General features: G+C 37.1%; 2 protein-coding genes across 2 annotated transcripts in view; both read left to right on the plus strand.

Annotated features, from left to right (window-relative positions):
• The window catches only part of LOC134815789 (limb region 1 protein homolog), a 103,680-nt gene that overhangs the window by 35,482 nt on the left and 53,581 nt on the right, over positions 1–14,617 (plus strand). The gene's annotated exons all lie outside the window — the stretch shown is intronic.
• On the plus strand, positions 632–13,018 carry LOC134814591 (islet cell autoantigen 1-like protein). Its single transcript, XM_063822717.1, has 11 exons — positions 632–747; positions 1,028–1,279; positions 1,603–1,749; positions 2,277–2,438; positions 2,733–2,906; positions 3,103–3,238; positions 5,688–5,869; positions 8,157–8,235; positions 9,661–9,815; positions 10,029–10,176; positions 11,215–13,018. The coding sequence occupies exons 1-11, from the start codon at positions 685–687 to the stop codon at positions 11,418–11,420; spliced, it is 1,704 nt and encodes a 567-aa protein (XP_063678787.1). The 5' UTR covers positions 632–684; the 3' UTR covers positions 11,421–13,018.

Consider the following 14,617-nt stretch of genomic DNA (forward strand, 5'->3'; position numbering starts at 1 on the left):
TTCAAATCAATTTTATTAATATTAACAATAAAACTTCCTATTATTAAGTATTAGGGGGGGGGGGGGGGGGGGGGGGGGGCAGGGGGGTCTGAGGTAAATTTTGAGATTTTGAGATATGTTGTAGAGCTAGATCTAAATTTTCAGCTGCGGTCTTGTAAAAAGTTACAGCAATAAGAGTATTACAGGTAAGGGTGTATCTCCTGTTGTAATTTCCGTACTGATGCCTAAATAATGTGGGTTATTGTCTATTGACAAGAATAATTTCTGCAGTGGCGATAATCGCCTGGGATTAGGAACATATCGTCCCGGTCTAGCGGTGATCGATCGGTGTTAGTCTCCATAAGTTCAATTACAGTTGCCGACTTGGCAACAGTGTTCGTCAAGGTCTTGTCCAATAGTATAATGTAGTGATTTTTGATTTTCTGCTCCAAAGCTGAGATGAGGTTGACCATGAGTGCGTGTCACGAAATTGTCAACAGTTAACCGCAAAATTTTAAAAATCGCTGCATTATAACTAATTCTAGACTAATTTTGCTAACCGTGTCCTATGTCGGGATCAGAACGGGCAGGACTCAGGAGGTCGGTTAGAGCGAGTACAGTATATCCAGCTTTCTCTTAATTTTCTTTCTCTAGTATAGGAAGGTGAATCCAAAATAATTTGGAAGGAGAACCTAGAAGGTGAGGATGGATAGATACTACATGCCTGTTAATAGGGAGGAAGATGACAGTATCGACCATCAATACAAGGTAGCTTTCGATTTACTGACTTTTTCATGGAATTACTTTGTGATCAATTCTCCAAAGATGATGTATTATAATTAAACTAGTAGTGGCTATTATAGATTTAATGATAATGATATTTTGTGATATCGAAAGATTTCAAAGCTAAAGCTGTTGATTTTTATTATTGAATGGCTTTTTAACAGTTCAGGAACTAATCTTACTTTAATAATATAAACTAACATTAAACTCTAAACAGAATGGTGCATCCCTTTCTAATCCTGTTATAATGTTAGAACACCTTCAGGTGTATGATTATTCAACCAATGACTACCAGCGGAAAACACAAGCTAAGCCCAGTAAGATGAAGACCAAATACTGGCTGGGAAAGCAGCAGTTGCGCCAGAAGATGGGAAAAGAGGAGGACCGGTGGGTAGTGAAGGGAGACTCTTCTCTTGATGCCAAACTCAGCTACTTTCATCATGTGAACCATTCCTGTAACGAACTTCTGCTGCTGTGCGACAGACTCCAGCACCATATGAAGGGACTGTCCCTTCAAGTTAGTCCCATAACATTTATATAATATATTGAAACACACTCCTATTTTACAGTCCAATTAATCAGATGCAGTGTGTACGGTTAACTCAATGAAATATATTTAGGCCAGGGAAGTCAATAATATAAGTTTATAAGTTAGTTTACCACATTTCCTCTTTGGTGTTGTTTTGCCTACGATTTATTTATAAGCGAACAAAAGATCATCATATATAATGTACATTGTGCCATGTGGCACAAAACATTCAACCATCTCTGTACATTTATCTAACATGAATAACTCCTGACTCAATGATAAAAGTCCAGATCCGATAATTTAATTTCCAGGAACTGTTGTTGGGGAAGTTTCTTGATGCTAGAAGTAAGCACGAAGGTACTGAAGCAGGCAAGATGATGAGCTATATTGGCTACGCTGAGGAGTACATGAGCAAAAAACGAAATACTCTGTATCCTAGCATTACGAGGCTTATGGGCGTAAGTGCATGGTTACACATTCATTTTAGTGATATAAATTTACTATTTCTATTGTATTCAGTATATTTGAAGTAACATTTTAGTAATCAACCGTGATTGCAATGGATAGTGAAATCTGAGAGCAGCACTTAACAACTAATAACCTTTGCAATAAACCTGTCTGATGTGATGCTAAATTATTAAGACCCCAGCTAGGCGGCACGTAACGCGTGACTACGTAATCGATTAGAGATGCGTTACGTGCCGTCTATCACTCTATCTGGGTCTTAGACACGTGTTAGTAGTGAACTAATAAGGTTGTAGCAGAGATCCAATAAATACAACAATCAGCGTGACAGAACTGTCCAATAACTCTTAGCCAATATAGGGTCATTAGAATTGACGAGTTACATAAATTGTCTCATAATTCAAACATAATCTAAGTCTTCCTAAACTACTCATGGTTACCAGATAAATACATGTCACGTGATACACAGTTCATGCCACGTGATACACAGTACATACCACGTGATACCTACCACCCTTAGGACCTTGGAGTGTTCCAACAGAAAGCAGTTCAGGACTGCAGTTTCACTGTTGACCGGATGGAACAGTTTAGAACAGAGTTCCGCGCGTCTCTGCTGTGGCTAGATAACATCAGTCAGGAGCTGAACCCCGAGGATAGAGAACAGTTGGAGAAATTCAGGAAGGTTAGTCGGATTCATTCAAGCTGGGTAAAACTAGGTACTAATTTCTACTGATAAAACATTTCCTGTAGATAGTCAGGGCCCAGGGGCCATTCCAATAACAGATTTATCTTTTTGATATCAAGCCAGTGGATATAATATTTTATTCCACAAAACCACTTATTTCAAATCTGGGAGACATGGGCGTTGGTCAATAATCGTTTATATTATTGTAAATGTCTCGACTCTCGACAATCTTTTGACATGAGATATTATCTACGTTTACTTGTTGACAAGTGTAACCGTTCCCCCGCTCAGGTTCAGTCTCTGACACGGGAGAAGCGAGTTGAGTTTGCAAGGATGAAGGACAACACGATCCAGAAGATTGAGATTCTAGCTGCGTCACGTGTTAATCTCTTATCGGCTCGATTGGAGGAATATCACATCGCAACTCAGAAGTACCTTCGATCATCAATCAAGGCTCTGCAAGAGGTACGCCTCACAGGATATTTTCTATTGTTTCACAATCAAAGTAAATTTAACGACTGTAGAGTTTAGATGGATTCAAACTTGTTTTTATTTATTTAAGTTATTTTACTATGGTTTCTATGAAACCTTCCACCCTCTCTTCGTGACAAATCCTTGTTTTTTGAGAAAACAGTTCCTTTATAAAATTTGTGGTATTTAGGTAGTTGCTGCAAAAGAGAGGTTAGACGTTAAAATAGAAGAGAAACGAATAGCTGACCTTGAGGCAGAAATAGACGCACACAACCCCTCAAAGAAATCAACAAAACTGCTCAGCTCTGCTAGCTACTCCGACCAAGGTACATTGATACTCTGGTGTTGTACTGTACATCTGGTTTATTATATGGTCTATTATTTTTAGCCGCTATTAATGTTATAGGACCGTCATAGGACCCTAATAAAGGACCTTTTGAATATTCGTTTCTCGCTCATTTTTTTCGTGAACCGCCAATAATAAGTTTAGTGCAATCGCAACTTCATTAGACTTTTAGATCCTGACTAGTATCGTTATTAAAATGTACAAGTTATTGTGCTAACACTGCACACTGCACAGTACATAAAATTTCATTTAAATGTATACTGAATCAGGCAAAGTGCTGTAAGCTAATCAGAAAGTATCCTCAAGGGAATTGGGTTCGTTAAATTTCAGCGCGTAGCCTGTACATCTAAATTTGCTTCTTGTCAGTCTCGGGTTTAATGAGTTTGATGAGTACAGTGTTGAGTGATAGTTGAGGTATATATAAAATACCTGGTAGTTGACAACAGCTTAAGTTATTTAGTGTTTCAATTGTTGCTTGATTATATAAATGATCGTGTCCCGTTTTTTCCGCTCTCTTATGACAATGGAGGATGACAAATTAACAATTGTAAAGTTAAATTATTTTATTTTACAGTTGACGCCAAAATGATAAATTTGTAATATCGTAATAGACGCTCTTAAATATTTAATATCGATAAGCGAACACTTTTAAGTTCAATTTACTCTTTATTGCTCTTATAACCCGTGACAATATTGTTCTTATAACTCGTGACAATGTTGCGGGAACTAATGGAGTGTGGATTGATTACTGGGAAAAGCTCGAACATGTTCCCGCAAGCTGTTTGATTAAAATTTACAATTTATGGCAGTCGCAAAGCTTTTATTTTTCCTCCACGTGACAGCATTCGATTGCTTGCGGAGAGCTTTGCAGATATATCGTAACATGTTGTGCTCCAACATTATTAACTCCATTCCTTGGATGGGAAGGTGTCCTGTTAATTACATAATCTTGAAATACCATCACCGTAGTCCGTAAGACATGTGACTGTGATGAACACAATCGGTTTCTCCATTATTATACATACGATTTTATGTAAAGTAAAACAACAGTTTAACATACCAAAAGTTTCGTGCCATTCTAGAACCTTTAGGAATATTTTAGGAACATTTTAGGACGAAGTTTCAAGTTTGTACCAGGGAGTAGTATTAGTAGGTATTAACACTGCAGATAGTGTTTACATGAACCGTAGTTTAACTTGGTATCCTGCTCCCTCAGCGCCGGGCACTCTGTCACTGGATAAATCCAACAACAAAACATACTACATATTATATACATATTTTCATGATGGTGTGATCCTTTTGCACATTGCTTCTTATCTGACAAAATTGGGTTATTTTGTGTATTAACGGGTCCTGGCGGCTGACAGTTACAGTTGTGCTTCATCGGAAACTATCATTAAATCAACTAATCAAGTTGTCGTTCAACTGTTTTCTTTACTGTCAATGCTTCGACTCGAATGCTAATCTCGTCTGATAGGCCAATTTTGAATTTCCGCTATTTTGGGACCCCAATTTGCAGCGAACTAAATTCTTTAAACCGGTCACAACCAATCTGACCCTTCATCAAATCAAGAATTGAAATTTAAAATTTGATATGTACTTGAAATGTACTATGCGAATTCCGATCCACAATTTTACGTGCTATTTACCTCAACAAAGCGGCCTTCCGTTCTTCATACATCACGTCAGTCGGTCCCCTATAATACTTGCTCCTACGTAATATTTAGTAACCGAAACATAGCAACGTCTACCTTACACAGCCCCGTGCGACTCATAACCCGCTATATTATACACAGTGCGTAGTGATCAACCTGTAATAACTGTATCCGTGTATTACAGTTAACCAGTACACTACTCTCACTAGTCTTTGTTTTCACATGGAAATATTCAAATTATGGACCTCAATTCACACTGTCGGCTGCAGCTCTGTGTTGTGTACATTTTGTACATTCTGGTTAACCACATTCAGAGGTGAAAGCTACTTGTTTTAATTAGAATGTGCGTGTATAATCTAGAGTACATTTAGAGTACATTGTTGTTACGTGTAATTTTAGAGTACATTTAGAGTACATTGTTGTCACGACGTGTAATGTATGAGTACATTTAAAGTACATTGTTGTCACGACGTGTAATGTATGAGTACATTTAGAGTACATTGTTGTCATCTTATATTCTAGGAGGGGTATAGGAGGAAATCACGCGGTATTTTAAACGAGGTAATTTTGGGGCAAGTGCTGTTCTTGTACTTTAATTGTTAACTCCGTAATAATAGGTCATTGATCTTAGTGTGTGGGAAACAGTTAGTTTACAAAGAAACTGATCTACACTGTGTCAGGTTAATTTTCAAAGAAAATCACTACATTCTTAAAATTCACAAGTTGGTCACCACTTAACAAGTTTCATGTTTGACTAATACTCCACTGTCTCAGCGTTGGAAGAGAACGGAGAAGATAGTAAAACCTCTGACGATGCCGCTCAGCCACCCAAACTGAAGGATCTCCAACACCAGTCAAACTTTTCGGATGACGACGAGGAGCTGGTAAACCTGCATGATGATTTCGGGGACTTTGAGACAGCTGAACCTAAGCCATCAGACAATGTGTTTGAACAGGTATTTAATTATGATTATTAATTATTATTATAATTATATTATGACTATAATCTATAGTTATGGGACTGGTTTTTTCGGTATGGTATTAGTGCCGAAAAAACTCTGACCAAGCCAAATGATTAAGGTTTATTAAATCGGCCGGTGGTCAGTGATTTAATTGATTATTTTGTGATACTTATGTGTCTCAAGTACTCGCCCTCTTTCCCACTCTCGCTCTCTCTCGACTCTCAACTAAACTTTGGTGAGCAAATCAAGCAACTTAAAACATCGTGTTTTCTGAAACTAAGAGACCTTGCTAAGATGAAAACATTCCTCACAACCAAACAGATGGGAACACTGACTCAAGCAATTGTAATCTCATCGCTTGACTACTGCAATGCACTTTACTATGGTTGTAGTCAAGCCTCAATTACGCAGCTGCAGAACATTCAGAACCGAGCATGCCGTCTGGTTTTTGGATTAAAGAAGAGAGACTCAGTCGAGGAGAAGCTCAAATCCCTTCATTGGCTCAAGGTGAAGGAGAGGATTGAGTTTAAGTTATGCTTACTGATTTTCAAAGCAGTCAATGGTGTTGCTCCTGCATATCTGTGTGATCTAGTAACATTTGTTAGTTCGAGTAGCAGAAGAACTTCCTCCTTACACCTACCCGTCGGATCTACAAGATCACACCCAAGAGCGTTTCAGACTGTTGCTCCGAAAATCTGGAACCAACTACCAATTGAAATTAAGACTTGTTCCAATGTTGATCTGTTCAAAACATTATTAAAAACTCACCTGTTTAAGAAAAGTTATGGCATGAGCGATTAATCGACAATATAATAACTTTATGTTATTTGCTTAAACTGTTTAGGATGCAACCTAATGTCATGATCTTTTTGAACTTATTAGCAATTAGACTGTTAGCTCGCTTCACAAGCATGTCATCTTCGTTCCAAAACTTTTTATGTCCTATGCATACACTCCTTGATAGTTATCTTGATCTAGTATCTTTGTTTCACACAATAGAGCATAAGTTTTGTGGTTTATCCACTGGGCTTAGAGTTTGTGTTTAAGCTACCAAATTTTATTATTATTTATTATAACAGATTTGCTATATAATTAGGTAATTTGACAGTAGACCTCAAGATTCCATATCAATCTACAATTTATAAATTTGAATTTTTATTAGAAAAGGGACTACTAAGCTATATTTATCTGCACCGCTTTGTTGGCCAGTATCAACTCCATTTTTTGGACTTTGGTCGCTTATACGGCCTAAGCGGTATACAAATAAAGCGTTATTATTATTATTATTATAAGTATTACTATTAGATACGTGAGGGGCACTCAGAATTAAATTGCGGTCTGTTTGGACTGAGTGACTTCACACTTTCGTACCGGTTTAACTACGAAAATGTAATGCATGTTTTCGAATATAATAGGCGGGTTTATACTTTTGCATTTCAACTGCGATAGTGAAGTCCCGGCCGTAGGCACGGGTTACACTAGTTGCTTTATATTAAGGATATTAAGGAACATTTTGGAAGTGTAACATCTCAAATGACAAAACTGAGGTTTTCCGTTTTGCACCCTTCTACTTAAACCTTTAAACGGGTGTTTTGGATTGAGATTTGAGGTTATATATTACGCCGTGCTTTTCATTCAGTTCAGTTTGGCACCTCTCCAGATTCTTTTGAAACCTCAAGATAAAGAACATAACAATGATTATACATCATATAATATGAATATATTATGTAAAATATAATATACATATTTATTATGTATACTTATCAAATATAAATATAATGAATATTATGATTAAGTAACTCTCATGACTCATGTAGCAGTTATATATTATATAACGCAAAATATATAAGTTATGGTAGCCCTTAAGCTTATTGTATAACCATGCTCAATATGTGTTAATGTGGGATACAATTAAATTATATTGTGTAAATCATGCTTTAGTTGCAGTTTAAGGGAATAGTTGAACTTTGCTATCTCTTTGCAGACTTGGAGAGCTTTAAATTGTTTGAATTTGAGTAGTTATTTGGACATTGAACGATAAATGGTATTTATATAGGGTGGCCCAGATTACAGTGGGTGTGACACATCACCCCCAGTATGTATAACAAATTACAAAACTAGCAAACAGTTTTACAGCAAAAGCTATGCCACTGACCACTCAGTGAGCGTGAAGTAATTAAGATAAATAAAGATCTAAACATGTAGGGTGAAGGGTTGTGAATCGATTTTGTTAATAGTGTTAAAAACGACGGTTGTAATTTACATTACTTCTTGCTTTCAGACGGAGACATTGGACGATATATTTGGACGGTTATCTCCTGTGACCAGCATGCCTGAAGATGCAGAGCTAGACCTGATAGGTTCGTAGAATATAGCAGATAATTCATATTGATAGTTCTACCTTATCGGACCTTATTTGGACGGACATTACATGAACAGACATAATTATGAACGGACATTAATATGAACGCTCGAAGGCATTCAAAACCATCAAAAATCCGAATTTTTTCAATTTTTTTGACGTTTTTTAAATTTCAGCAAATGATTTTTAAATCCATTTTTATACAGTAAGTGAGAAAAGCAGTCATTGAGCAGTAAAAATGTTAAAATATGTGTACATGATCAGTGTCTAATATCACATATCATCTTCATCAAATGGGTTTTCGTGCATGAAATAGTCCATGCTTAAAGCATCAGTGATTTCTAGCTTTATGGAAACCTTTTTTATCAAACTACCCCGGTCCAGTATTTCAGTGTTAACTTTTACAAGCCATTCGGCGTGAAGTGGTTTTATCTTAGACAACTTAGGTTAACCTTAACATCACGTGGAGCTTTCCTAGCACTGTTTCATGACCGCCCCCGAGTAATATGAACTATAACAACGTCGGACAATGTCCTTGGAAACACGATTTACCGTAATATCTAGAGGCTGGAACAAGTTTGTCATGTTGGCGGGGACTAGTTCATGAACTATGTTGTTGAGTGCCATAATTTCGTTGACTTTTTTCCGCCAAGTGACCCTTGAAAATATCATATACTAGTAGAGTTTTCTGTGCCTCCGGCAGACCAAGGAGAACCTTTCCATCGTTAACTTACGGCACAATAAAGTTCTCAAAGTTGTCATATTCTGGACAAAAAGTTCGAAATGAAAAAATTTTTGAAAAATTTCAACGGACTTTAACTTGGACGGACATTAATTGAACGGACTTTATTTGAACGGACATTAAGATGAACGCTAGGGCCTCCAGCGTTCAAGTAATGTCCGTCCAAATAAGGTCCGATAAGGTAGTTGATGTATCACTCTGACTACTAATTGATATATTATTATCATGTAATTCTAGTTTTGGGTTTTTTTGGCATCAGTTAGTTTGAAGTTTCTGAAGTGAGATATAATGCTCTTGGGTAGTGGTCAGATTGAATAGGTTATATTGGAAACCACGGGTTAGACAAGGTCAGATTGATAATATCCAATAAACATATCCAACAATATGTAATAACTAGCTCGGAGTGAGCGACACCAAATTAATTTGTTAGACACAGTCACATTTAGTTTGGATCTCTAGAAGATTTTGCTAAGGATGTTGGGTAATATGAGTGGGATCAGTATTTTTCAATTCCCTGACCAGATTCTGACGAAGCTATTATATTAAAGCTATACACAATTTGAAATATAATGATATAAATTACAGTAGTAAATAAGTCGTACGTGTCTAGACTGTAGTAAATCTTGACTCAAAAATTTGACTACAATAAACCGTTCTATTTCGTTAAAAGTAGATTTGCAGGCTTAGGATTGGTGGACGCAGACGGCGACGATGACGACGAAGACGACACAGAAGGGGCGATGGCAGGAGGTCTAGTTGGAGACCACTCTTCTCAATCTGACCCTGTCCCTAACATTCCAGAAGGAGTTGACTGGTTCGCTAACCTACAAAATCAGGTTTGTGGGATTTTTAGGAGAGGATTGATCCTTTTTGTAAAAACAAAAATCATAATTTATCCCATTTAAACTGTGGATAAACAAAGAGAAAGACTAGCAATTTATGACACTGCAAAATGCCACTAACAATTTTTAGCGCCTCTCAGCTCTGAAAGATTGTATGTAAATTTCATCCCAAGTGACGGCTAAAACTAACATGTAAAACTGTGGCAGGACCCGTCGGGGGAGAACCCTGAAGAAACATTAGACTGGGCCATGATGAACGACCTTCTCACCCAATCTGATAACGATTTGTTATCAGCTCCAGCTACTGATCAGGACATGCTGCAACTCAGTGCTGCACTCGCTAATCTTGATACTGGTAATTTAAAAAATAAGATGTCTTCCTTTTTTTCTGTTTTTTAGTTTTACAGTACTTATTTTCCGGATAATCTTAACTTCACATTGCTAGATTACTTTTCACTTTTTCTCATCTTTGAAGCTTGCACAGTTTGTCAAATGGAAATGACCCTTTTGTATCTAAGGTGCCGCAACAACACTAGAAAAGCTATTTCACTAGTCACTCTTACATCCTAGATAACCTTAGTAATATTATAACTACAGGGTGGGCCAAAAGTCAGTACCCATACGTTGGCCTTTATAGGTCAGTCACTGAGTGCCCAATTTAAATACTTCTTTCTGGTATGACTTAGTACCACCACTGGTTCGAGGAATTTGTCAACTCGAAAAATATTCGCGTTCATTTTTTTCAAATGGAGGTTCATTTTCACATTTATTTGATAGTTTGGATAGTCGGATCAAGGTAAATGTTATTTAATTGTGTCTGGCCATTCGAATTACGTTTGTCCTGAAAGAATTAGAACTGTAGATTCTCAGATGACCGAGATATGAAGCATAACGAGTTTATTCATTACGTGTGATCAGGTGATTGGTTTACCTAATCACGTGATAAGGTGACCCCGTTAACTACCCCGTTAAACATTATGGGAATTGTTAAGGGTGCCCAATTAAGGTGTCGTGTCACGGTGTCACATAATCACCCAGTCAATTGTGTTAACGAGATACAGAAAATGCTTGATAACTTCGCCATTTCTAATCCGTTTTGCCTCATGTTTTCAGATCATATGCAACATTTGATAATCTACCGTCTCTGAAAAAATTAGGCGTTCAGCATGTTCAGAGAAAACAATATAGGTGTTTTAATATTGAATGGGCGTGGTCTAAAATATTCGAATTTTCAAATTTTGACGACGGAATCCTCGAACCAGTAAATACAGTATGCCATCTGCAAAGCAACAGCTCTCAAATATAAAACACGGCGGAGCTATTAAGGCCAACGTATGGGTACTGACTTTTGGCCCACCCTGTATATAAATTTGTTTATGTGAAAATATCCCAGGGTTGGATGACAAGCAGCCGGACCTTTTAATGGCAGGAGAATCAGAAGAACCAGGTGGCAGCGGCCTTGAAACAGAGGGCACCGAAACAGGAAAACAGAACATTCCAAACAAACAGCAAATGCAACCACAGCAGTTTAACGCCTGGCTAAATCTGTTTTCTGAACTTGATCCTATCGCTCAGAGTAAATCAGGAAATGTTGCCTGATAAGTCGTTACATGGTCTCTAGTACATGAGGTTACTGGTTAGTGTACTCCTAGTCTATGCAATGAAATGGTGAGATTTGTTGACTGGGTGTCCCAATATCGTGCACTTGAGTACACTTATATAATTGTGGTCCATGTTTTTATCGGGAAATTGTGTCCTCTTCAGCCGCCCTCCTACCGGGTAAAATTGAGTTTTGATTTTATTCCTTGTGTTCCATGATTCCGATCATGATGATGGGAATCATGAACACCGTCCTGTGTTCCGTAAGATACCACTGAAATATTCCTGAACTACATCTCGCTGTAATATCACGTGTTAAGGAGTACTACAACTAACAGGGTCTCATGTACTAGATTCTAGATGAACATTATTTAACGACTATTGATGTCTGTAGAAAATAGCAGAATATAGGGGTATCACGTGATCCATATAACCTGCGGGGACTGTTACCTTATATGGGCATCACGTGACTGGAGGTCTGGGACTTTCCGATTATCGGGACTGGAATGTAAATATTACATTATATAAAAGTCGAGTGGTAATGTCGATGTTTTCGCAAAAATTCAACGTTACGAAGACTCAAAGTTGTTGCTGTTTATAGTTTATTACTTGCTATCTTTTACTTTAATTTACGTTTAACTAGAAAACTTAATATTATGAGAGTACGTGATTTGGTTTGAAGCATGTGTTTAGTTTTTCACTTCTGGGATAGATTACTTTAATTATTGAATTTCTTAAAGCCTCTTAATATAAAGTTGATTTCGTAAACGGCCGATATGATTTTTCAGAAAAAAATTCATTTTTCTATGAAAGTCTCCATGAGTTACATTAAAAGATTAAACATTGACAGATCTGAAGGTGTAAAACCTTCTGTACAAATTCCGAAACCGAGTCATTTAAACTAGTCCTAAACTAGCAGTTTTATAAAATAGAATGTTATTTGCGTGAATAAACCACGAGTAATCGCTGTTTATCACAAGTTGAGAAATACACGAACTAATCGACTGTGGCCAGTGGCTGTGGCATATCAAGTTTCCGAAAAATTCAATGAGATGTTTTGTAACGGCGATGTGTGCACCGTTTAATTGAACGTAACAGAGAAAATGTTCGCTATGGAGCCGAAGATTCTGGTTGATACTTTCGTCAAATAAAACTGGTACTTCGTAATGAATTTATTTTTTTCAATTTGATGCCATCAAAATATTTAATAATTAATTTGCTCTTTTTTTTTCATTTCGACTGATTTAGCATGACATTTCGTTAAATTTGACCTTACTTTAACTATTTAATCATTTCTCAAATCTTGTAGTAATTTGTACTTGCTTGCCGATTTTAATAATAAGATAAACAATAGCTATATTTGCTGGCAAAGAGAGTATTTGATAAATTATTATTTAGAGAGATTGATTATATGAATACTAATTAACTTGATATGAACTGTTAAATGTGCAACTGTTTGGGTGAAATTTTGTAAGTTATGTTTAAGCGAGTTGTAATCATTATTTTTCATCCATAATTTCTGATTTGTAATTGCCACTGTGATGGATGTCTAGATGTCCTAAATCGCCTGTCTACCGAATGTTAAGTTTGAAGAGCTGTACTAGAGTTCTTCTTGTCCCGTGTTACAAATAACAAGTTTGTAATTTGATTAAATCTCGGCCAGTCAGGCATGCTATGTTGGAATGTTGTCAAGTTAGAGGGTTTATAAGAACTGCCAAGACACCTTCAGACATTGCTATTAATGACGCTGCCCCAGGCCATTAGATGTAATTAGTAAATTCCACAGCGTTGTGCAACGTAACTCCAACTCGGTTTCTGAGGAAGTTTCATGACAGGAACACGCGATTTTCCTGAGTTGCCGATAACTGCACTACTGTTTTGCTCAAACTAGCGCGCGCGATATATAATATTATGCATATCGCGCGCATACATATATGTACGTAATTTAACGAACGTATATATATTATATCATATATAATATATATGTCGAACTAGCGAGAGTGCTCTAGTGAAACTACGAAGTAAATCTAACTCATATTTGACATCATCGGTCGAGAACCCTTTCCATTGAAGATTATTTTAAGTGAAGAAGGGAACTAACACTTCTACGTGTTGAATTCCCAACTTGAATCAATCATAGATGGTGCTTTCAAATTGCCTATTCCATCCCTCTTTCGAACGTCCAATGGATCGACCGATAATATCATGCACATATTATGGGTATTGCATCGATCAGATCATTAAGTATAGCTTGGCTTTTCTTCACGATCCGTAATTTTATGATTTGTCATTAAATTAGTAGAGTTCCCACTAAATTTTAAAAAAATTTGTTAAGTTCGTAAAAAATAATCGAATAGTTCGACCGCCCTTGTTTACAGTACACTACAATGTAGATGTTCTGAAGGATTATCGTAATAAGATTCTTGATCTTTTTGGCACGCACCCCTCCTAATTTAACCCTCAATCAAGTATCCTATTATACGGCTTAACGGCTGAGTCGACCGAGGAGATCGCATATATCCAATGAATCCTTAACTGTTAACTATAAAAATTACACTCTCTAGATTGAGTGACACTGGGATTCGAACCCTGAACCTTGTACACAGCTCTAACATCTAACCACTAAGCCACCCATGGTTTTATTGTATCTGTTAGGAGTCGTCCGATTAATCACGGAGGGGTTTCTAAATAATTACGCTAGTGTAACACCACAGCTACGTGTAAAACTGATTACGGAGGGGGTTTTTAAATCGGCCAAAAGTGATTACATAATGTCACCCACCATCTTTATCGTAGTCGGGCCGGCGGAACTGTTAAAGTTTTATAGTTGTTACTGGGAACGGTGCTTGTGGCATGCGAAGCCGTACAACGTATATGTAATATGTGAACAATCCCCTAAACTAGATAAGACAGTGGACAAAGGTGTCCTTCGAGATGTGACTCACCTGCAGGCTATGTACTTTATTTTACAACACGCAAGGCGTTATCCATAATAGCGAATAGACCATGACCAATTCCAGCACGTCACATTGCACATGCTTTAACCAATATCATAGATATTCACCAATATCATAGATATTCATGGTTGATTGTCAATTTAAGATAATTCTACCACTTTTTGAGTCAACTTGCGCATCCATTGACATTCGAGTCAACTTGCAGTTCTGAAATTTTCGTGCAACAATATCGAGAATTGC

The sequence above is a fragment of the Bolinopsis microptera genome, chromosome 5 (genome assembly GCF_026151205.1).
Source record: "Bolinopsis microptera isolate Bmic1 chromosome 5, MBARI_Bmic_1.0, whole genome shotgun sequence".
Classification (NCBI taxonomy): Eukaryota; Metazoa; Ctenophora; class Tentaculata; order Lobata; family Bolinopsidae; genus Bolinopsis; species Bolinopsis microptera.